General features: G+C 39.8%; 3 protein-coding genes across 6 annotated transcripts; 1 reads left to right on the top strand and 2 right to left on the bottom strand.

The window, feature by feature from the left end:
* The first annotated feature begins 108 nt into the window (after positions 1-108).
* LOC127352377 (protein regulator of cytokinesis 1) lies at positions 109-7,211 on the top strand. 2 transcript variants are annotated; one of them, XM_051380702.1, is made up of 14 exons: positions 109-1,686; positions 2,144-2,276; positions 2,364-2,486; positions 2,576-2,809; positions 2,891-3,061; positions 3,204-3,353; positions 3,485-3,632; positions 3,734-3,870; positions 3,971-4,066; positions 4,769-4,915; positions 5,005-5,115; positions 5,234-5,341; positions 5,823-5,996; positions 6,701-7,211. In XM_051380702.1, exons 1-14 carry the CDS (start codon positions 1,676-1,678, stop codon positions 6,770-6,772), a joined length of 1,815 nt encoding a protein of 604 aa, XP_051236662.1. In that variant the 5' UTR covers positions 109-1,675; the 3' UTR covers positions 6,773-7,211. The 2 variants fall into 2 exon arrangements, with proteins under 2 accessions (XP_051236662.1, XP_051236660.1); XM_051380700.1 differs by lacking the exon at positions 109-1,686 and adding an exon at positions 1,721-1,887.
* LOC127352388 (ubiquitin-associated protein 1-like) lies at positions 6,433-9,968 on the bottom strand. 2 transcript variants are annotated; one of them, XM_051380722.1, is made up of 6 exons: positions 9,690-9,968; positions 9,449-9,613; positions 8,191-8,913; positions 7,934-8,104; positions 7,606-7,707; positions 6,433-7,504 (listed from the first exon to the last, which is right to left on the bottom strand). In XM_051380722.1, exons 2-6 carry the CDS (start codon positions 9,566-9,568, stop codon positions 7,370-7,372), a joined length of 1,251 nt encoding a protein of 416 aa, XP_051236682.1. In that variant the 5' UTR covers positions 9,569-9,613; positions 9,690-9,968; the 3' UTR covers positions 6,433-7,369. The 2 variants fall into 2 exon arrangements, with proteins under 2 accessions (XP_051236682.1, XP_051236681.1); XM_051380721.1 differs by having other exon boundaries at positions 9,462-9,613; positions 9,690-9,966.
* A 344-nt stretch (positions 9,969-10,312) lies between these two features.
* Positions 10,313-22,383, bottom strand: clpxb (caseinolytic mitochondrial matrix peptidase chaperone subunit Xb). Of its 2 annotated transcripts, XM_051380698.1 has the most exons (15): positions 22,099-22,383; positions 21,537-21,614; positions 19,542-19,702; positions 19,309-19,423; positions 17,616-17,770; positions 16,500-16,659; positions 15,576-15,617; positions 14,851-15,027; positions 14,560-14,724; positions 13,512-13,600; positions 13,072-13,236; positions 12,675-12,974; positions 12,123-12,215; positions 11,938-12,044; positions 10,313-11,808 (listed from the first exon to the last, which is right to left on the bottom strand). In XM_051380698.1, exons 2-15 carry the CDS (start codon positions 21,589-21,591, stop codon positions 11,718-11,720), a joined length of 1,875 nt encoding a protein of 624 aa, XP_051236658.1. In that variant the 5' UTR covers positions 21,592-21,614; positions 22,099-22,383; the 3' UTR covers positions 10,313-11,717. The 2 variants fall into 2 exon arrangements, with proteins under 2 accessions (XP_051236658.1, XP_051236659.1); XM_051380699.1 differs by lacking the exon at positions 15,576-15,617.
* Between the last annotated feature and the right edge of the window lie 516 nt (positions 22,384-22,899).

Here is a 22,899-nt window from a genome sequence, read left to right on the forward strand (position 1 = left end):
TATGTGTGTGTGTGTGTGTGTGTGTGAGTGTATGTGTGTGTGTGTGTGTGTGTGTGTATGTGTGTGTGTGCGTGTGTGTGTGTGTGTGTGTGTGTGAGTGTATGTGTGTGTGTATGTGTGTGTGTGTGTGTGTGTGTGTACAGAGATTAAAGGATTATAAACATTCAAATGTTTGTACAGACGTACAAATAGATAAAGTAATAAAACTGATTAAAATTCATAAATAAAAATAATAAATACATATAATATAAATGAATACACAAAGTAATAAAAAGAAAAAGGGATAGAATGTATAAAGATGTATGTACATTACCTTTTTGTCATGAATGTGTGTTAACAAATATAATTATTTTAATTACACAAATGAACTGAATCCACTGTAAACTAGAACAAAACATTTTGTACTTCTGGTCATTGTTGAGCCTATTTCTTATTCACTACATCAGTGTAACAGGGCTATAAATTGTTATCTCATTGTTTTTAAGCCTTAAGTTAAAATTGAAGAAAGAGCAACAAATTGGGGATCCCTCTTCCAGGACAGACACATGCAATAATGTCACATGTACAGATAAGACACTAAACAGGTTTAATACGAGAGAATAACGAAAGACAGAGATGCATGTACCAGATAAACAGATTTCAACATACAACCAAAATAACAGAACTAGTAACAACCTAGCAAGTCACGCACAAATGCAATACATGTTTTGCTGAGGAACTTTAAATGCACTCGCAAGCAGATAGCAAATGTGTGTGTGACTCTGCAACTGGGCAGGGCCTTGGCCACAAAATGTGCTGTGTTCAACGTAAGAGGACTACTGATACACATAAAGGCAAAAATCAAGTATATACTATTCACACGAGGGGAGAAGATAAACCATAGCATACATAAAGGTATAACACTTGATGCAAAAATAGATATGACTACAGAGCGAGTCTCCAGGAGAATGAAGATTCAGGTCAAAGTAGACTGAGAAACACAAACAACACAAAATGGCTTTGTTATGGTGTATAACAATAAAAAATATAGAAGGAAAAATAATATAAATAAGTCAAGAATCATAGAAAGTAGAAAAAAATGACAATAAAAAATAGATAATAGATAGCTCTAACAAGTTATTGTCCATCTCTCATTGGTTGTTGATCTTGTTGTTGGTCTGCGGTGGATATAAGGAGTCTACATTCATGTTTTCACAAAACATTTAAAATAAAACATATAAAATAAAATACACATTATAAAAATATAGTGGATGTTTATTCTCAAATGACTAAATTCAGTGTGTAACAATATATAATCTAATATTTTAGACTTAGACTAATTCAATTTAATCACCTCACAAATGAAAGGGACTTTATTAAGTAATAATAAATAAATAAAACATATATAATAAATAAAAAATATTAATTATATTATTAACGTTACTATTTTCTTTAGATTTGCAAACTGGAATTTTCCCAACGGGCGAAAAGACGTTGAAGTCCCACCCACTTCCACCGACGTCACGGACAGCAGCCAATCAGAGCCCAGATGTAGTTTCGGTCCAAATTTCAAACGTCGTCGAGTCGACAAACGGACGGCGGCCCGCAGCCACACCAATGTTAGTCAGTTTAACATCGCTTTTACGTTAAGGAACATTATTATTATTCATACATATTAGCTGTCTGCGGTGGCAACATGAGAGTGAGGTTAGTAACTTAACTTTTTTTATTTACTGGTGCCTGAAACTGTTTACGATAACGAGTGTATGGAGTTAGTTAACTTAACTTCCTGTTGATTTTACATAAAGCTAGCTTTAATTTGAACACACGCACACAGTTTGTACGTTATCACGTTGGGGGACGGAGTAACTAGCCGCCAGTGTATGCTGCAATGAATTATTATGAACGGTAATTATGTTTTCTGTCAACTTGACTGCCACTGGTTGTAATCCTGAGCTGGTATTTAGTGTTGACGTTACAGCTAAATGCTACAATACAGCGTCAGGGAGCTAGCCAACGTTAGCCTGCTCAGTGGATAAAAGGACTGAGGCGTAGCTTCTCTGCTAATCACCCACTGGCGCTAACGTTAACACTTGAGTGGTTTGACTGGTAGCAGGTGTCACTTTAAACTCTGATAAACTGACCCACTCGCTTTTTCTTCCAGTGAAGTCCACGCAGCAGAGTCTGTCGCCTACCTCAACAGAGCACTGTTCAGGTTGCAGGATATTTGGGAAGAAATCGGGATCCCGGAGGAGCAGCGCCTACAGAGGACCAATGATGTTCACAAGCACATTAAAGTGAGTCCAGCAAAGATTTAGATTGAGTTTGGTTGTTGACCTTTTTTATAGGGCGAACAAACTCACATTTCCACCCTTGTCCTGCAGGGTTTGCTGGACCTAATGATTGCAGAAGAGGAGGAGCTCAAGAAGAGATTACTGAGAGACATAGAAAGTCATCTTAAGGAACTTAATCATTTGTGCAGTGAACTTCAGCTGCCCCCCTTTGAGGTACAGTCTGTTTTTAAATGAATATGTGGTTGTTTTCTTAAACCTATCTGTGAAAATTGTTTGGATTAACTGTCTGGGTTTCTATGAAGGAGGAGGATGGCTGCACCATGTTGCAGATGGAGAAGAATAGCCGCACACGCTTAGAAGTAATGAAGGAGCAGAAGAAGAAAAGAATGGAAGAGCTCAAAGGCCTCGTTGGCAAAGACCGTGAGCTGTGTGATATTATGTGCACTACCCCATTTTGCATCGACCAGGACTCCATCCCATCGCTGCCGCAACTGGAGACATATCGTGCCTACCTGGATGATCAGACCAAAGAAAAGGTGTTACTGGTTTTCTACTTTTCTTAATTACTTTTACTTGCTTTGTCTTATTATGATTTGTAACCTGTCTTGTCTTTTCAGGAGCGTCGTCACAATGAATTTGTGAGTGTCAAGAAGGAGATCATCGTGTGCATGGAGGATCTGGAGCGGCACCCAGAGACCAGTTTTGAGATGGATGTGATGTGTGAGGATGAGGAGGCATTTTGTCTGTCAAATGACAACATTGCTGCACTCAAACTGCTACTCAGTCAGGTGATTTGGGATATTTGCATCTGACGCTATGAATAAAATGGTCTACAATATCAATAACAAGCAAATTTCCCCAGTGTGGGATCAATAGGACCCTGGCTCATCTTATTATAACTGATGTATGATTTTTAACGCCTCCTTTCAGTTACAAGACCGTAAGGCAGAGAATGAGCTCCGTTGTTCAGCTTTCCGCACTAAGATCCAGGAGCTGTGGGAAAGACTTCAGATTCCCCAAGAGGAGCGGGAGGCCCTCTCTGAGCATATGGCCCAGTCAAAGAAGAGAAACATTGAAGCAGTAAGAAAGCTACCTCATGTGGTCATTTACTTTAATGTTAAGTGACTTCAGGCTGTACAGCAGTGTGTTGTTTCACCAAGCACCTCTAACACTTCCATAAGGTTTTAATAATGTGAATTCTCTCTTTCCAGCTCCAGACTGAGGTCCAGCGTCTAGAGGTGCTGAAAATGCAGAGTATGAAAAGTGTCATTGAGGCCATCAGAGCGGAGATTGGCCTTTTCTGGGAGAAATGTTTCTACAGCCAAGAACAACAGCTAGCCTTTGTTGCGTACCATGATGGTGAATATCTGTTGTTTAATGACAAAGCCTTTACACTGAATATATGCGGTTGATCATCACAAAGGGGAGTATGGGTCTCAGTGCATGTCTTCTTAACACAGATGATTTCACCGAAGAGCTTCTAAACCTGCACGAGGCTGAGGTCAGGACCCTGAAGAAGTATTACGAGGACCACAGAGAACTCTTTGAGGGAGTCACAAAATGGCAGGAGAACTGGACCTTGTACTTGGAGCTTGACGTAAGTACTATCCTCGTGAATGTAGTGAGGAAGGAAGCATTTAAAGCAAACGTTTCTTGGTGTGGTAACGTGTGTGTGGATGTATGTACTTCTATCTCAGAAAAAGGCTAATGACCCCACAAGGTTCAACAATCGAGGTGGGAACCTTCTGAAAGAAGAGAAGCAAAGAGCTGACCTGCAGAAAAGTTTGCCCAAGGTGAGGAGATGTTTAAAAGTGATGTTTATTGACATGATCTGTCTGTTCAGTAAATACAAGAACAGTGTGGACCAGTGTGCAGGATTTAGTGGCATCTAGTGGTGTAATTGTTGATTGCAAGCCTTGCCACACCCTCTCGTTCCGAGCATGTAGGAGAAACTACGGTGGTCAAGAAATGCCCTATCTAGAGCCAGTGTTTTGTCTGTTCTGGGCTACTGTAGAAACATGGCGGACTTGTGGAAGAGCAGCTGCTCTCTCTGTAAATAGAAATGGGTCATTCTAAGGTCACGAAAACAGACCAATGTTGTAATTAAATCATCCTAATAGATCCCTAAACATTAAACACTAAACCTTTTTATAAGCAGTTTTCTGCATGTAAACGAAGCTGTCGGTAGGGACTCAAGAGAAAAACGTGTCAAATTAAATTAGAAATTAAACAAATGAGCTCTAGTGATCCATATGTGAGGAGAGTGAAGACAGCTGAGAGGTAGTTGATGCATTACCGGTTTTGGCCAACAGATGGGGATATTATAGTATTATCTCAGTCTGCAGTTCTTGTGCAATTAATTGTGGTGCACCAGATTTTTACAAAGGGCATTTTAGAGATTGGACAGTTATGTAACGTAGACTGGCAGTCAACTGTCAATGCTAAATCTGATGACATGGCAACAAGGTCAAATTAGTGTTTCCTTTTTGTTCCAGCTGGAAAAGACTCTGAAGGCCCAAATTGATGTTTGGGAGCAGGAGCATGGCCACGAATTCCTGGTCAATGGACAGAAATTTCTTGAGTACGTGCAGCAGCAGTGGACGCACCACCACACCGAAAAGGAGAAGGAGAAACTGGAACGGGTATGTTATTAATTTGATGACACTAAGTCTCTGATTTTCCTGACACAAGTCTTGTGAATATGACTACATTGTTCTTTTGTTTGCAATAGCAACTAAAGAAAACTAAACAGACGCAGGAAGACATGTTATATGGAACCTCAATGAGAACACCATCCAAAAGGCGGATAGCAGGGACCCCCACACCTGGAAAAGTCAGAAAGGTAAGATGGTGCAGCAGTTTTATTACATTATGTGACCGTATGTGCAGTAACACTGTTTGCACCTGCGAGAGTGAGTAGAGTCAAAAGTTGACCCATCCTTTTTCATCTGTCCACTTAGCTCAATGGCACCTCGACTTTCTCCACTCCAACCAGCTTCCTTAGCTCAGGGCTCGGAGGAACCATGTGCCAGTCCTCCATCCAGAAAACACCACTGACTGCCAGCAAGGTACCGTCTTCTCCTGACTCCTCTCACTGACAAAACTCAAACTATTCTGTTTATGTCCTGTCAGACATTGAGGGCTACATTGGTTAGCTCTTTTTCTGACTCTTAAACTTCGATTTGTGTCCAGTGTGCAAGATTTAGTGGCACATTCATTCTCAGGTAAACAAAAAACATTGATTCCTATATTCTGGTAATTGTACACTAATGAAAACGTACCTATAGATTCTCCTAAATGTTACACACTGGACAGGAAGCAATGGAGAAGTCTACAAAAAGCTGCTCTTGTGATGCTTGGATGTGGCAGCTTTACAGGAGTGTACTGAGAATGGATGATGCTATAGAGTTTATTTTCATTATAATGTTCACGTGTATGTGTGGCTTCTTTCTTTCTTTCTTTCTTTCTTTCTTTCTTTCTTTAGTAGTCTGAAATTAAGTAAAATTAATGAGGAGGCCAAAAAAATAATTCTAGTTGGTCTTGTTTTAGGGTCTTGGCCTGCGAACCGTTGGACATGGAAAGACTCCCCGTGCACTAGACCGAAACAAGGAAAACATCTCCCACCTTAATAGAAATACTCCAAGTGGCACACTAAGGTCTCAGGATACTCAAGATCACACCATCACCTTTAACTCTTTGGCTGGCTCCTATTCGGAATTTGCGGTAAATGCGGTTTTACATCTGTTTAGTATCTAACCACAAAAAGTCCACTAAATTATAATCTATTTAAATCCCTTTTGACAATGTCTTCTTACTACAAACACCATATAGTTTTGTATTTTGCAGACAAAATTCCCTGATTATGTACTTTTAATGCAGTTTATTTAATTGAAAGTGTTTTGAAACAAGGCAGAAGATCACTCGTCTGTAAAATGACAAACGATTGCTTGATTTTTTTAAAAAAAGCTTTGAGACGTTTTGGTTGGCTGTACGGTGGCAATTTAGGTGTTAATTCGAGCAATTTAACAGCAGTCATGCATATATCTGCCAATTAACTACTGAATTAATTTTGATAATTAAAAATTATTTTAATTAGAAACTGATAATCTGCATCACAAATTCAAATAGTGGTAGACAATACGCACGCACACACAATGAATACACATCCCAGATTATTTTTATTTAGATTAGAGCCGTAGGAAATAGTGAGGAAGTTCTAGCACTTTACTCTTACACTGTAAGTCCAGTGTAAACAATCTAGACATTACAAATCTTTTTTCCAAAATTTAATAAACAATATAATTTTATTCTACTATGTTACATACTAACACTGTGTGAATGCACACACACTGACTGGATTATTCAATCAATTGACACCTTGAATATGAACAAAGATACTGACTGTTAATTCTGACTCTTCTTTACAGAGAGACCTCTCAAAGGCTTCTAAATCGACGGTGAAGTCAGGAGTGCTGAACTCCACTGTCAGTCATCAGTGATGAGACGAAGCAGCTGCTCCGTTGCCGGACGTCTTCCAGCTCAGCGGTAGTTTGGTGTAGTTTTCACGTAGTGGACAAGAGGGAACTTTATTCTAAACTTCTTTTTAAAAAAGTGTAAATATTTTAATCTGTCTCTCTCCAACAATCCTGTTTTCCTAAGACTTCATTTCAGGGTTACTGCTGGAGCAGTTTTCTCTGCTGTATGTATTTTGTGGCAAGTTAATGATGTTTGAACCAAGGCTGTCGTGGCTTTTTATTTGACGTTTTTCTTGTTGGGTTATAGTTTTTTTGTTTTTAAGTGAAATGTTATTTACACATGTAGAGCACTACATTGTTTTAGTACTGCAGCAGGTATAGAGTCTCCAGCTGGAATGACAGCTACATTTGCTTTTTATAAATCAACCTGTAAATAAACATTTTAAAAAAACGTTCATCCTAACTAAGAGTACCTATTTATTATTTAATTCCACCTGTATGTTTTCTTTATAGCCCCTACAGTTGGGATGCATGTTAACTGAGTCAGAAGGCAGTATCTGTTAAGTATTACATTTCACATAACCATTTCTCCATGTAGACTAGAAATGGGGGGGAAACTGTTTAAGCCATGCGTGTCATGAGTTCTTCAAGAGCCCTCTCACGGTGATTTTCATGGACAAGCAGAACTTCTTTGATTGCACTTTGCTGGAAGCCCATCTCATTAAACTGAGTCAGAAGGCGTAGGAACTCAGCAGCCTGAAAGAGAATTTAAATGAATCATAAGAAACATTAAATTATGATGAGGTATGGCTGTGCTGTTGCTTTTATAACATTTTTTTGGGATAAGCAGCAATCACCTTGCTCTCACAGTTCTGAAACATCTCCAATGCCTCCTCCACCTGTGCTTCATCATAACCCAGCTTACACAGACGGTCAGTGGCCATCAGGTATTTGAGGATCTGTTGATGGATAAATAATTCTGTGAATGATCTGCTGTCTTGCTAAAGCACAAATAACATGAGTTAGATTACTAGTTAAATGCCTTCATATCACGTAAGTATATATTTATAGGCCCAGAGTGTTACATTTAGCAGGATCTTAACAGAAATGGAATATAGTATTCCTACATCTCTGTTTATAAACCACTTAAGATGCACTAACTTCTAAACCCAAAGTGGCACCTACCTTCTCTGGGCTGTGGTAGCCTGTCTTCTGCAGAGCCAGAATAGCAGTGCGTAAAGGGTATCCCCTCTCTGTGATGGTTTCAAGTAGCTCCCTCTCTTCCTGGCTAAGTGCTGTCAGCAACTCTGCTGCTGAATCAAAGAAAACCCCACGAGGGCCACCTGTCCTCAGGGCCTGATGACAAGGAACAAACAGATGAAAAGAGTGGGTAGTTAAAAAGAAAAAATAATGGTTTAATACATTTTGACAAAATAAGAAACCTTCTGTCGGCCGTTTTTGACAACAGGTCCTGCAGAGGAGGGTCGTTGCTGCTGCAGCCTGCATGGGGAGGGAGCAGCAGGTGGTGTATTCTGGGAGAACTTTCTTCCCCCGGGGCCCAGTGTACGCTGCCTCTTCTTGCCGTTCTTCTGCCCCAAGAGGAGGGGGCTGGCCTGCTGGGGCCGGTGCTGCTCCAGTACTCGCAGAGGGTGTCTGCAGTCTTGGAGAGAAGATAAGGACCATCTGTGGCCTCTGAGGCTCTGAGGTGAGTCAGGTTTACAGTGCTGAGTCGAAGGACCGTGGTGCATGTCTTTGACTCTGGAGACTGGGTCTTTGACTCTGGAGACTGGGTCTTTGACTCTGGGGCCTGGGTCTTTGACTCTGGGGCCTGGGTCTTTGGGTGCGGCGCTCCAGGGCCGCTCTCTGCTCTTGGTGCGGTGAGGTGCATCTTCAGTAGAGGATTCGTTGTCCTCATTGTAACCGTCTTCATCCTCAGAGTCAGATACGAGGAACTTGACAGTGCGATGGTGCAGGCAGCGAATGTCTGCAGAGTTCAGGCTGTGACTGCGGGGCCGCGGGCTCGAGGCCCATGGGTCGCTGTTCCTGCGACCGGCCCTGCGACTCTCTTGAGGGCTGCTGAACAGCAGCCAGTAGGGGGGGCAGGAGGGGGCCTGACGAACTGGCTGCTGCCGAGATAAAATCCATTTCTCCAGGTTAAATCCATACTGCAGGAAAAACACACCAAGAAAGATTTTCAACAACAGACCAACACAAGCACAAGTGTTACTAATAACATTAACAATAGTTCCCTTAAAGTGTCCCAATAAGCCACGACAATACAGTCACACACCAGCATAAAGTCTTATATCAAAAACACCTATGTGGGTTATATCAATATATGCAAGAGTTTATCACAAAAGAACCAGAACTGAGACACGTAGATTCATACTACCGGTTCAGATGCAGAACCAAAATAGTTTCTTACATTCCACTAACAATGCCATATTTATTATTTATTTATCTATTTCTATAATTATTATTTCATCTTTTTGGAGCTGTGACAAATCTGATGTAGTTGTGTATAATAGTTCCAACAGTCATTGTGTTGAGCTGAGTGTTGTTTTGATGTATATTTAAATGAAATTGAGCCTAAAGTGCTGCTTTTCCTAACAACTAAACCTGTGAAGTCTAAAAGCCCCTGAGTAAACAGGTTAATGATCCCAGAAATACATTCAACTTAGAGAAAATGTGAATGTTCACATGGATGCGTGACCTCAGTGTCTCGTAGTATTTGACGACAGTCTGGCTCAGCGATGTTTGGAGCTGCCACGAGCTCCACTTCCTCTTCCAGTGGACCCAGTAGGGTCTGAAATGGTACATCCTCCAGAGGGTTCATTTTCACCAAAAAATGCACCAACAAATAACCTGCATCACAAAAATCACAGTTTTTCAGTTTTAAGTTACAGAAGCAAACACTGACTGCAACTGTATGAACCCTTACCTTGGTCAGGGGTTTTCTCTGAGGTCCACAGCTCTCTGAAGCATTGACGGGTGTATGGAGTGAATGACTAACACGGAGACATCGTACGTGATAAAGCTCTTCATCACTAAGCCTCTGACATCATCTGAGGAGTTGTTTACCAATAATACCCCAGACACCTGTTGTAATCTCCCCTGCAGAAGAATAGTATAAATAATGGGGTTTTGAATATATATGTAAATAAGTTATACTATAATTAAATTATTTAAAAATAACATTAATAATTAATAATGATTTTGTTTTACTAGTACATTAACAATATAAGATATTTTAACACTTTTCTTGTTGACTGAGGCTTTTTCTCATATATCCAATGCCACATTTCAGACCATGTGACTTTCAATGTGGACTTGAAGGGGGATCAGGGACATGCTGAGGTATTTGGAAACAAAGAACGGTGTGATACTTTCCAGAGATTAGCAGATTACATAAAGGTGACAGTGTATCTGTGTGGAACAACACTGATGTCTATTGGATTCATTCCCGCCACTGATTTGTTGTGTCAACAATGTCTGAGAAGCAACTTAATAAACTCAAATAAATAAGTGTCCTACTCGGCAAAAAGTAGCAAGGAACAATTTAAGTTCTGTACAGAGATATACATTTTATTTATATATTTTAAACAATCACAATAAATTTAAGAATCACAAACTTGGGGGTTTACAGGTTCTGTAACAGGCCTCTGGAAACAGAGAAAAGCAGTTTTTAAACTTCACTAAAAGAAAAGGAAACTTAAAGCAAAAAGGAGAACAGATCTAGTTTAATCTCATTTTATAGCACAAACAGCATTGTAAGGAGTACAGCAGCGTGGTTCAGTTAAGTCAGAGCATTTTCGGTGAAGGCTTGACTACTAACGTGTGTATTGAGGTACCATTTAGTAACAGGATATAACATCACTAAAGGTGAGGCGGGATTCCAACGCTGAGATACGCACAAAGAAAATAAAAATAGCTGTGCTGTTCTGAGGGATGTCTGACAAAGCAAGTTTAGAGCTGCATCCAGAGAGCTGTGACAGAGATGCTCTGTCCGATTATGATTTGAATCTGGACTATGAAGCTTCAATGTCTGGTTTATGAATATGATTCAGTCATGTATATTTGAGAAGAGTTACTCCAAACAAAACACTTCCTGGCTAACAAACTATTCCTGCTTTGTGAGAGAGCCCCCGGATCCAGTCCAGTGACACAGAGGTCTGTAGGTAAACACATATACATTACCTAAAGAGTGGGGCTAGAAGAGGAAGCAAAACACTGAAGATAACCATTCTGGCTGTTTAAAAAGGTCATCATTATTTTTCACCTGCTATGTTTAGTGTGCTGGTGCGTTACACGTCACAATGTGTTGTCCTAATTAGAGGTCATGTCATACAAACCGCTTACAAATGCTACTGAAGCAGTGTAGCTCAACATTTACAGCCCTGTTTTTACTGTGGACACCATTAAATAATGGTGGTAAAGACGAAAACATCAAAGTATTGATGTGCTCATGGAATATTATGCCTCTATGGTATAAGACATTACTTGCCAAGGTAACATGTCGTCTACACTTTCTCAGCGCACCACATTTTTCAAGTGTACAGTATGTCCCATAACTTCCATTTGCTTCCCTTGCCATGACAGCCCATCACCACAAAGAGAGAAAACAAATTAACTAGCTACAAATCCGTTCATGAATAAAATTGCATTATCTTTATATAGATAAAATGTTAACAATCCCCAGAGATTGAAATATTTCATTAAAGGTCCACTCTGAGAGTGCACCACTAGAGAATTAACATCTGATGCACAGGACCAAAGGTTGTTACACTCTCTTTACTTGTTCATTATGAAAACACTCATCAGTGAGAGCCACCTGGCTTCATTACCTCTAATACAAATGTCCTCCGCTTGTTTGTTGGGGGGGCTATCATAAAACCCAGAGTTGGTATCCAAAGGTTCATAGTAATCTAATGATTTCAGAGACCGTCTTTAGATGAAATAAGTGACATGTTCAGTTGTTAGCGGCGTCTGCCTGCCGAGGCCAGTTCTCCTCTTCAATGCCCGAGTCATATTCCTCCTCCGCAGACTCCTTGGCTGGAGCTCTGAAATTCAAATGGGAACTCCAGTTCAGGTTTCAAACCAACACAACATTGGAGAGTGCTGGGTTTAAGGAATCTGATCTCTAACATGACACAAGTGTGGTCTCGTAACGTTGGCGGCGAGATACTGACCTGACATATCTTGGTTGTGATTTTCCTTGGACAACATCTTTGTCCAGCTCAACAGCCATGATATCAGAGTGTGGTACTTCAAACATTGGCTCTAGAAGGAGCTTTTCCTATTAGAAAATAAGAGGATGTGTAATTACTGTAATATATCATGTAAGAAGTTTAATACCTTCAGTAAAATCACATACCATGATAGATCTGAGCCCTCGAGCTCCAGTTTTTCTCTCCAGAGCCATCCTGGCTATGGCCCTCAAGGCATCTTTATTCACATGAAGTTCACACTGAAACAAAAAACGGATTCATTTCAATTCTGAACATCTGTATTTTTCTGAATTTTCCTCACAACAAAGTTATGTGTTGTTTCAGGTACCAGTGAGACAATAAACTACAATCCAGGAAAGACAGTTTGTAGTTTGTCTGGTAGTTCCATTCTGAAGGCTTAACAGATTCCAAAACAGAGGCAAATATTTTATCTTTTGTCATACCAATCACAAGGTAAACATTACAAATAAAGAGTTCACATTACAAAGTAATCTACCAGGACTGTGAACCTGCAGGTGACTAGATGACTGCATTGCATCATGACATAAACTGAGACACGATGGATTTTTTTTGCCCCTCATTGTGCAAACACAGTAGCCCCATTCAAATGAGTCAGGGGTTGTGATCTTTTTTTCTGAACACACCGGTCTGAAAACTGCTGAACACAAGTACTGTACTCGCTATGTCAGAGCCCTTACTTTGTCCATGCTGAACAGAGCCTGGTACTGGGGCACCACAGCGTTGCGTGGTTCAGTCAAGATTCTGACTAGCGTTTCTTCATCCAGGCTGTGCAGAGGAACGACCACAGGCAGACGGCCAACAAACTCCGGGATCATTCCAAACTCAATCAGGTCCCTGGCCTCGACATGCTTCAGCAGCCTGTCCTTCTCTTCTATCTCTGCCACTGTGTCCGTCTCACCGCTGGTGTTGGCCAAGTCTGCAGCAGCCGCTGCACGGCGCCCTTTCCCCATGTTGGAGGGAGTTCCAAAACCCAAATACTGAAGTCATGAAACATGAACATTGGGTTAGAAGCAGGAATAATGACATACAGGAATCTTGGCTGACAGTCGGGGTATATAGCTATGTTCAAGTTACCTTTTCATTCTTTCTTCTGCTAATGATTCTATCAAGTCCGTTGAAGGCACCAGATGCAACAAACAGGATGTTTGTTGTGTCTACCTGCACCGTTTCTCCCCTCAGTTTCCTGGAGTTTTTCTCTGGAACATTGACGATTGTGCCCTCCAAGAGTTTAAGCAACCCCTGCCAGAGAGGAAAAGGAAAAAACAACAATAATATAAGTCTAGGTCGACAAATATAGGGCAAGTAAAAATAACAAAACAAGGAAGCAATAAGTAAATAGGTTATGTCTTCTGCTGGTTTTTAAAAAATTCCAAACAATCTAACGCATATATAAATAATATAATGCTGGCAGTTTCATTATGAGATGAATGTCCACTAACACATTGCAATCATTGCATTTTACTTTGGGTAACTAAACTAAACTTTAGTGTCTAAATTTAGTGTTGAATACTGACCTGCTGGACTCCCTCTCCTCCTACATCTCTCAGCTGATGGATTCCAGGCACACTGCCAATCTTATCAACCTCGTCCAGAAACACAATACCTGCACAAGAAATAAAGGACGGGTGCCAAGACAGTCCAAGTTTCACTCTTCAGAATTATTCTTAATAGTTCCTGTGTGTGTTCATACATGGATACAATGTTAAGATTTCAGCTTACACTATACTACATACTCTACACCATTCATAGATAGAGGTAAGTCAACCTTTAAACTAAGGTTTACTTTTGTTAATCTTGTTAAGTTTGATCCCATGGTTTTTTTTTCACGTCTTCCTGCTTCCTTCCTCTTCTCGCCTGAATGTCTCCCCCAATCAAGTCAATAACACATTCTTTACCCATGTAAGGAAACTGGAAATGTGATATACATGTGCAAATGTAAACAGGTTATAGCTGAGTAACACAGTAATTGATGTAAAAGTAATCGTTTAATCTTCATAGTCTCACTGAGTGGTTTTCCAAATTTCTTCAGTACTATTGTTGCGGCACTGTTTTATACAGTTTATATAAAGTCTGTAAATTATTCTTGTAACTGTGTTTAACGACAGTGAGAGCAACTTAAAACCAGAGTCAAATTTCTTGTCCAATAAAGCGGATTGTGATTCATCAACAACTTTTTTGTTGTTTATAAAGTAAGCCATTTGAGAGCACACTGTGGTGAATACTATAGGTTATATTAAAAAGGTCCAGTGTGTCGGATTTAATGACATCTGGCGGTATGGTCGCACACAGCAACTCCATCGCTTCACGCTCTCTTTCCAAGTGCAAAGGAGAAACTATAGTGGCCGTGAAACAAGCATGTGTCATCTAGTGCCAGTTTGGTTTGTCCCTTGTCCCATTGTAGAAACATGGCAGACTCCAGGGACGGGAATCCAATGTCTGGAGATAAAACGGCTCAAAATGCATGTTTTGTGTAACATACTGTTGTTGTGGTAAACCAAAAACATATGCTATGATTTTTACAAGGGAAACATCACTGCTGTTACATTTAGTCCCTCTGCCCACCTTGCTGTGCTTTATCCACCGAGTAGTTGGCATCTTGCAGCAGTTTGGCAATAACTGACTCGATGTCTTCGCCCACGTATCCAGCTTGAGTTAGTGTGGTGCAATCACAAATTGCAAAGGGAACATCCAGACAACGTGCCAAAGTCTGCGCCAACAATGTTTTTCCTGCAAAAAATGAGACGATAAAATGTATTCAAGATCAACAACTACATATATGACACTGTAACTGTTGGTGGTCTGAGGGTCACTGTGCAATATTACAATTCAGGACAATGTTGACACAAGACTCACCTGAACCAGTTGGACCTAGAAGTATGATGTTGCTCTTCTCCAGTTTAATTTCAGTGTGTGTGGAGTCCAGGACCTCCCCGCCCCTCCTCTCCTGAGGTGCCTGCTGACTCGCCTGTTGCTGCATGGACGCGCCCAGAGCATTTCCATGTGGACTGATCCCCGCAATCTGCAACAGCTCTGCAACAATAAGCAAAACCACAGGGGTTAGCTTTGTGACGGTAACAACTTCTCTAGGAACTGTATTTGCCAAATCAATACAAAGACTGAATGCTTTGTATTGACTCCTGTGCAATTTAAACAAGCCATTCATTGATGGTGTGTATGTCACTCAACTGTGCATAGTAACAGTTTCACGTTATGTACAGGCTAAAAATATGCATGCCCTACTCTGTGCCAGTGTGGAGTTACTAAGTGATAAGAGCTGGACTGAAAATAGCAAATGTACAGATGTGAATATAGGTCACTAGGCTACCTTATCTTACTGTCTGGTCAGTAAAAGATTACCCAGCATTATTTTATCGCTCCAGTTAATGATTAATAATTCTTTAGGTTGATGAGTATAAATACATTACTAGATAAATCCACCTGTTCTGGCAGAACAAAGCTCTTTAGAGCCAGAGAGGTCTGTACATTTTGGCATTTGTGCAACTCATGAAAATAGTGTTTTTGTGTTATTTATTTATTTCTTTTAAATTGGCCACTGATAAAGAGCACCAATCACTTACTTGTGAATCTGTACTCATCCTCTCGTCTTCTCATCTCTAGCTCTACAGGGAGGATGAAAATACTCAAAATCAATATTATCATTGACCATTACCATTATGACATTATCAATACAGCCCTACAAAACTATGATACAGTTGTGTGTGACAACCATTGAACAAATGCCAAATAATACAGATTATGATTGATTTTGATTGAAATAATAATCATTTCTTATCATTGTTTGTGCTGATTTTATGAGTAAATGGCTCTTGATTATGCAACATAAAGATATTGTGCCCTAAGTTTTATTGCTATGTGATCAACTTTAACAACTGCAATTGTATTTGTTTCAGCACTTGCTTATCAACAAATTGTTGAATCATTACATCTCCTACAGGTTTACTGCGTCAGCAGATAAACTAAATATACCATATTCTCATTGTCAGCTTTAGTGTATTAAAAATAGTGTTTGATCAAAATCAAAATACAGGGCCTGTTACATGTCATTCCCCTCACTCTCCTCTATCTCTGCTGTAATGAATGAAGACAAATATGCCACCCAAAATTAGGTCAAAGCTCATCACTACATGTTTAAGTAGAACAGATATTTGTCTAAACACGGAAAATACAGAACATGGACGCTTTAATCGGAGTCAATTGTTCTTTTCACCTTTTTTAAATTTACTTTCTTATGCAATATAGTATTTTTTCCATCAGACTGCAAGCGATCGTCTGGTTTACAGGTGGATAAACAACAGTGAATTTATTAATACAAGTGATCAGGGGAAACCAAATTAATGTGTGTACATTGTGTACATAATTGTTTAAAATGAATCTAAAACATTCCAAAGACATAAGAACTAGTGTTTTCTAATGCAAAACTGTAGCGGAGTTACACAAACAAACCAGTAATAGTAAGTAATATACACAACAGTAATACTGACCACGAGGTGTTAGAGATGGCTGTTTTTCCACCTCAACCTGCTGTCGACTCCCAGCAGGGATGTTGTTGTAGATCCGCTTGTAGTGGTTGTACACTGCAACGGCTAACACCTTTTTTGCATAAGACTGGCCAACAACGTACTTGTCGAGGTAAGCAAATATCTGAGAACAGAAAGAAATTTAAGACTTCAAAAGGGTATAGAACTATAACACAATGTGTAGCACTTCAATGAAAGTATATTTTGACAACTTTGTTTCCTATGTTGGGCTTCAGTCAAACAGGTTTTTCTTTGATCAGAAGATTATATCCAACATCTCAAATTTTAAGTCCAAATTTGGTCCAATAATATTATCCTTTAAACGGAAAACATAACAGCCAGGATTCACCCGGGTTGGCAGTAGAAATAGAACTTTATTCCCTTTGCAGAAAAACAAAGCCTGAGTCATCCATGGAAAGACTGAATTTTCATGTCAGAACATCACCTTATATACACTTACAAGTCCTGCCCATCTGTCAATTTTTGATCCGTGACATAATGGTGTACATCCCCTCTGGAAATACCCAGAGAGTTCTACCGAACTGGGGCTCATTCCCTCTAATGGTGTATTGTCTATTTCTCCCTCAGCCCTCCTTGCACCTGCACTGTTGGGCTTGAGCACTTCTTATCACTCGCTCAGTCCTTCTGCTGCTCATCCAGTTGTTGTGCTCTCTTACTACAATACCAGCAGGCTTCATGGCCTGTTGTGCTTGTGCTCTCTTATCATTAACCCTGCAGGCTTTTTGGCCTTTGGCAGTATGCCAATACCTTTTCTTTTTACTCTTCTTTCTCAATGACTACACCATTAAAATCTATTTTACTGTACTTCTATTTTTTAAAAACCTTATATTACCATTTTCTTACACCATTATGTCATAGATGTCTTTTACTGTTTTTTTAAATCTTTATAAATTTTATAAATTACAAAAAGCTTGTGTTACAATCATTCACACACTTGTGTTCACAAACATAGTGCTTGTAACATTAATTTCCAGCATCTTGTGTGATTACTAGAATTCCAGCATTTAATATTCGCAAACATGCATTAAATTTTATACTACACCTGCTTCAATTTCTCACCTTCTTAGGGGGAGGTGGAGGTTTCTGTGCAAATGCCATTTTCACTGCCTCCGCAGCAGATTCTGGCTCTTTGTTTAGCCCCTTCTTAGAGTCCGTTTCAGAGAGAACCACGAAAAAGTGATGGCATTTCTCACATTTGACAAAGCGTGTTGATGCTGTAAAAGAACAACACATTTAAAGATGAAACATTTCACAGTCTAGAGAAACTGTTGAGACATTTACATTTTCCAAATGGAGAAAAGGCCAAAAATGTTTCTGACCTACAGGCAATCTTGCTGATAAGTCTGCATGATGTAACCGCTAAGTTGTGTTTTATTTTTTATTAGTTTTAAAATTAACTAAGGAATGAAGACTGAATCAAGTAAAGTTTAGTATCAAACTAATATTTCAACAACATGACAATGCTGCCATCTACTGAATTATATTCATCCAGTGTTTAAAGCTTGGTTGTACAACAACGTAATAAGTTTATCAGTGGAAACAAATGTTTGGCGTCATACTGTTACGCAACAGGATAAATGTGGAAAAACAAAAAAAAGCTGCCTAGCTCTGGTATATTTTTGTACCAGAACATATTTGAGTGAATTTTTCTCTTAAAAATGAACACTTCAGTGTGTCACCTGGTCTATGACCAAGCTGCACTGTCACTGCTAGAGGATACCTGGTTACAGTCAGATGACCACACATTGGCTTCTATGTGTCATGGAGATGGAAAAAACAAACACACCGGAGATTGTCTGTGCATTAGCAGACAGACCCAATGGATTATATTTCCCCTGCCTAACACTGTTGAGCTTAGGCTGTCAGTTTTCTGTATTATCCACTTGACAGCATCCTGTGTATAAATTAACTTTTTACATTAAAGTATTACACCAACTGCCATCTTGTCTCTGAGGGCTAACAGAGAGTATGACTAAAGTTTCATTATGAATGATATGCCACAAACCTATGGAGAGTAAATTTAATTCCAATGAGGGTGGTTTTTCCTTTAAATTACTCATTATGAGTGGTTGAGCAGTCACATGGACAGTGGTAGATGCACTACTGGCTCAAACATTACAATGTCAAACAGTCTCAAGAAGTAACAAAAGCAAACCAGTGCTCATCTGACTGTTTGAGAGCCAAACAGAATTTCTGAGCTGAAGCAAGCAGCAGCTTATAAGCTCACACAGTTAATGTTGCAACACAGAGCAGAAAATGCTCATTGGGTAACCATGAAACTCACACCTCAGTGTCCACTGTCTATATTTTGACAGACTGCCAGGTTGTTTGTGGTGTTGTATTTATGTCCTGTGTTTATAGTTATTTCAGTCGCCCACCACAATTTGTACCGCAGTAAAATTTAAAAGCTGGTTAAATGCTGATCATTAGTCCATCTGCTGTTTTTTTCCCCTCCTCCTCATCCATTTTGCATGGCATTCAATAACATCAACTTCTAATAATGCCAGTAATTCACTGTAGTATGACACTGTGTTTACATATTTTGGAGACAGAACCTGTCCTGTTCTTTGTTTCTTTCAGATTTTTAGAGTTTGGCAAACACCTGACCATTACTGGGTATCAGTGACAGAGATGTTCCCTCAATTACCTCTATGCCATAATTCTTTACTCCTCTTGATTTAAAGTTTCTACTTACAATTTGCACCCATAATTCATGTCAGATCATGTTTTGGTAAATCTTAAGTTTACTTACATACAAATGTCTCTACATGTGTGCAGGGATCACCACATTTAGGGCAGCGTAGCTGGCTTCCCCCATTGCCCGATCCTCCGGAGCCAGATAGTCTCTTCCCCTCACTGATGCTTTTCTGTGTAAACATGACTGTGTCAGTACATATCAAATTACATCACCATCTCTTCCATGAAGTGGCATGCAATACCACCATGGAAGACGAGTACATAATGTCTCAGTCTCCAAGAAATTACCTTTCCACCATCACTTCCACCGTCCTTTGTTGTCCCATCTTTAGAGGCATAGCAGACAGCAGTCTCTGAAAATGACCTCACCCGTACCCGAGGAGGTAAATGAGTTTCCCGAGACCCCTGACGGCTCAGAGAAAACAACTGGATCCGGGAGCAGGACAATCCTGTAACAACAGCAACATCCATTTTGATTCCTAACGGCATTGTGTATTGTGAACACATCTCAAATTAATGACAATGGATGTTATTTCAAATTATTTTATATTATTACGTATCCTGCACTTTATGCCAACAGGAGGCAGATAGGTCAATTCGTGCATTAACCTGGCAGCTCACGCCATAGGCACATTTCTCCGCATCGGTGAGCAAAGACAATCTTGCCCTTTTCTACAGCTGGTCTTTATAATAACCTCATTAATTATGTGTTTACAGATGAGCAGGGTGTCACTTTTTCTGCAATAATTAAAGTTAAAGAACTATCTTATAATGGTCTGCAAGGAGAGGCTTCTTGTCTGTCTGTCCATCTGTCTGTCTCTATTTAGACACAACTGGCAAACAGAAATACATACATTTAAAAACACAGATATAGTGGATGGGCAGATTTTGATATTTCATAGTGGGAGGGTAAAAAAACGGAATTTAAATTGAAACTTAACAGACTTGACAAGCATGAGAGGAAAATCACATAATGTATCAGATCATTTAATACATAATTCATATCACTCGAAACAGATTATCAGTGTGTTTTCTTGCCAGATTTGCCTGGGGCTTGAAGAAAAAATAAAATAAACAGACACTAAAACTATGCTCCAGAGCGCGAGCCAATCACAGAGCTCTACACTGCACGCTGTGTGGACAGCCTAATTTGTTAACATAGGTGCTCAAATGTGTCGAGCAGCACTTTGGGGCGTGTCCGCCTCCCGTGTGTCCCTGGCATTACCCTGAAAAATTATCAGGCAACAAGCAAATATCAAAATGATAAAAATGTCATAACTGCTACTATTTTTCATGTAACTAGAGCTGAAAAGAGCCGTAGAGTTATAGTAGTAACCAAAGAGTAGTTGATTAATAGATTATTAGAACATTAGAAATTAATTAATTGAGTAAATAATCTACTCAAACTCAAATTGGCTAGAGGTTTCTGCTGGTATTGTTATCTCATAGGAGGGCCACTTCAACGTTTACGTACTACAATAAAGTGCAATATTCTGAATATATTTTAATTACTAACATCATCCTTAACAAAAAATGCAAACAGCAGTTCCTATACATTTTATACCATCGTTGTTGCTTGCTGTCACAACAAATGAAGACCAAAAACCTCCTGTTCTCTCCTTATCAACTCTTTGCACACATTTACAGCACCCTTGACATTATTTAGAGCCAATTTAAATAAAGTGTCATTGTATATGAAGTGGTAGTTTAAATCAATAATAATAATTAAAAGCGAGCTGGATTAAATTATATTTTAGATATCATATTGTGGCCCAGAGGGAGGGGGATGGGGACAGTTTGATAACCCTGATCTAAAAATGAACTGACAATGAAAATTGCAGCCCTGGTCTGTCAACGGGGGCAGTGACCTTGAAAGTTCACAACAAAAAGCAATATAATGTTGCTTATATTACATATTCTATATGTGCCGCAGCTATTGCACATATAGTGTTGAACCTTTTATAGTGTGTGAAGGTCTCTGGCAGGCTGGTAATGTAACAAGTTAATTTATTTATAGCTACATAAACACTATTTCCAGTTTTTTTTTAGTGATGTAAGTGTTGTTGTTGAAGTCAAATCTCTCCAGCTCTAAGAAAAGCCTGGGAGATGTTAACAACGTTAGCTTAGCCACAACTACAAAACATTTTAAGGGACTTTTCCCACCTGCTGCTGGTGTTACATAGCTGTCACAACAAACAGCTACAGGCTGAAGCAAATAGCACAATGTCACATAAGCTCTGAGCAGCTGGCAGGGTGTGTGTGTGAGTGCTTTCCTTTTCTTACCTCTGTGGGCAGTGTTTAGGAACAACCTGGCAGCCGAAGTGCATGGACAGGACATAACTGTGCTTTCGGCTCAAATTCCTGAAAATAAACATTAAAAAAATAAGGTGGTTACACGGTGAACTGAGTGGGGGTGGCTCAACTAGCGAACAGGAGAGGCCGGTTGAGCGTTAACACATTTCATAACTTCATCGTCACTGTTAGCTTTAGCAAAGCAGGTCACTGACTGCTGAAGGTGGTCAACAGTGCTGCTGACTGCTTCTTTATTTCTTTCATTTTACACCACCTGGAATACATTGATTGATTTGGGCTAACACGACTAACTACCCCCAGCTGTCTAATCAGCAAAATAAACCATGTAATATAGCGAGGGGGGGGGACAGGTAACTGCTAGCTACGTAAGCTAGGCCCAAACCAGAGCTACCTTGAGCTTCTGGTAGTTAAATAACAAACTACCCCGGTTGGACGGACCGCGGCGGACAGCGAGGGGCTTCAACCTGCCGTCTGTTAGACACAACACATAGCTAACTATTGGCAACATGTAACCAGCTTAGTTTTTACTCACAGGGCACGATGAAAGCAGTCGGGTCTTCACAGCCCCCTTCGGGAGGAAAATAAATAAAAATTGCTAAGTCACCGCAGCTCTCGCTCTCTTGTTTTAAGTCTGACAGGTCAGTGTGTCATAGTAGCGTTAATGTTTAGTGTAAATGTGGGAAGAGTTGGCTCCTTCAGGCCGCTGTTTCCCCAGGTGGGACACCCGAAGTGATGTAACGCTGGCTGTGGTGAACTAGGTCGGTTATCCGCTAGCTAACGTTAGCCAGCTAGCCTTCCTTCTGGGTACGGTGGCCCCAGAAAACGCGATTCAAGTGGTGTAACCGGTGTAAGCAATATGGCGGCTGGTTAATGTGTATGCGGGTCAGACCCACAGAGCCCATCCACACAGGTTGAGATCTAGTAATCCACAAGAGGCGTTAACGCGGTGGACGGAAGATGCGTTCAAGTGATCCTCGTAATATACACCATACAGTCCAATCCAACTTTATTTGTTATATTAAGCACTTTAAAACAACCAAAGTTGACCTAAAGTGCTGTACAGGAGAATAAATAAGACATCATAAATAAAAGACATAACAGCTCACATGAGGCGCAAAATAACATATAAAACAACAATAAAATGAAAAGACATAAAACATGAGTAAAAATAATAACCATGCAATAAAAAGCAATCAAAAAGTAAAAATAACAAATACAAAAAATAAAATAAATAAATCAAGTAAATAAAGTCGACATCTTACTAGGTGTAAAAGGCCACAGAGAAGAGATGGGTTTTAAGACTGGTTTTAAAAACAGACAGAGAAGAGGCCTG

This window comes from Dicentrarchus labrax, unplaced genomic scaffold, assembly GCF_905237075.1.
Source record: "Dicentrarchus labrax unplaced genomic scaffold, dlabrax2021, whole genome shotgun sequence".
NCBI classification, from domain to species: Eukaryota; Metazoa; Chordata; class Actinopteri; family Moronidae; genus Dicentrarchus; species Dicentrarchus labrax.

Bases quoted from the DNA above. Each gene is read 5' to 3' on its own strand.
- LOC127352388 (XM_051380721.1), bottom strand. From the start codon at position 9,584: ATGAACCCTCTGGAGGATGTACCATTTCAGACCCTACTGGGTCCACTG. The intron at 8,105-8,190 runs GTTTCTTATTTT...CCTTGTCATCAG, and splicing joins TCAAAAACGGCCGACAGAAG to GCCCTGAGGACAGGTGGCCC. The intron at 7,708-7,933 runs GTAGGTGCCACT...ATCCATCAACAG, and splicing joins GCTACCACAGCCCAGAGAAG to ATCCTCAAATACCTGATGGC.
- clpxb (XM_051380698.1), bottom strand. From the start codon at position 21,591: ATGTCCTGTCCATGCACTTCGGCTGCCAGGTTGTTCCTAAACACTGCC. The intron at 19,703-21,536 runs GTAAGAAAAGGA...CTGTTGTTACAG, and splicing joins CCTAAACACTGCCCACAGAG to GATTGTCCTGCTCCCGGATC. The intron at 11,809-11,937 runs GTCAGTATCTCG...TTTGAATTTCAG, and splicing joins TCACAACCAAGATATGTCAG to AGCTCCAGCCAAGGAGTCTG.
- LOC127352377 (XM_051380700.1), top strand. The intron at 2,810-2,890 runs GTGTTACTGGTT...TTGTCTTTTCAG, and splicing joins ATGATCAGACCAAAGAAAAG to GAGCGTCGTCACAATGAATT. The intron at 4,067-4,768 runs GTGAGGAGATGT...TTTTTGTTCCAG, and splicing joins TGCAGAAAAGTTTGCCCAAG to CTGGAAAAGACTCTGAAGGC.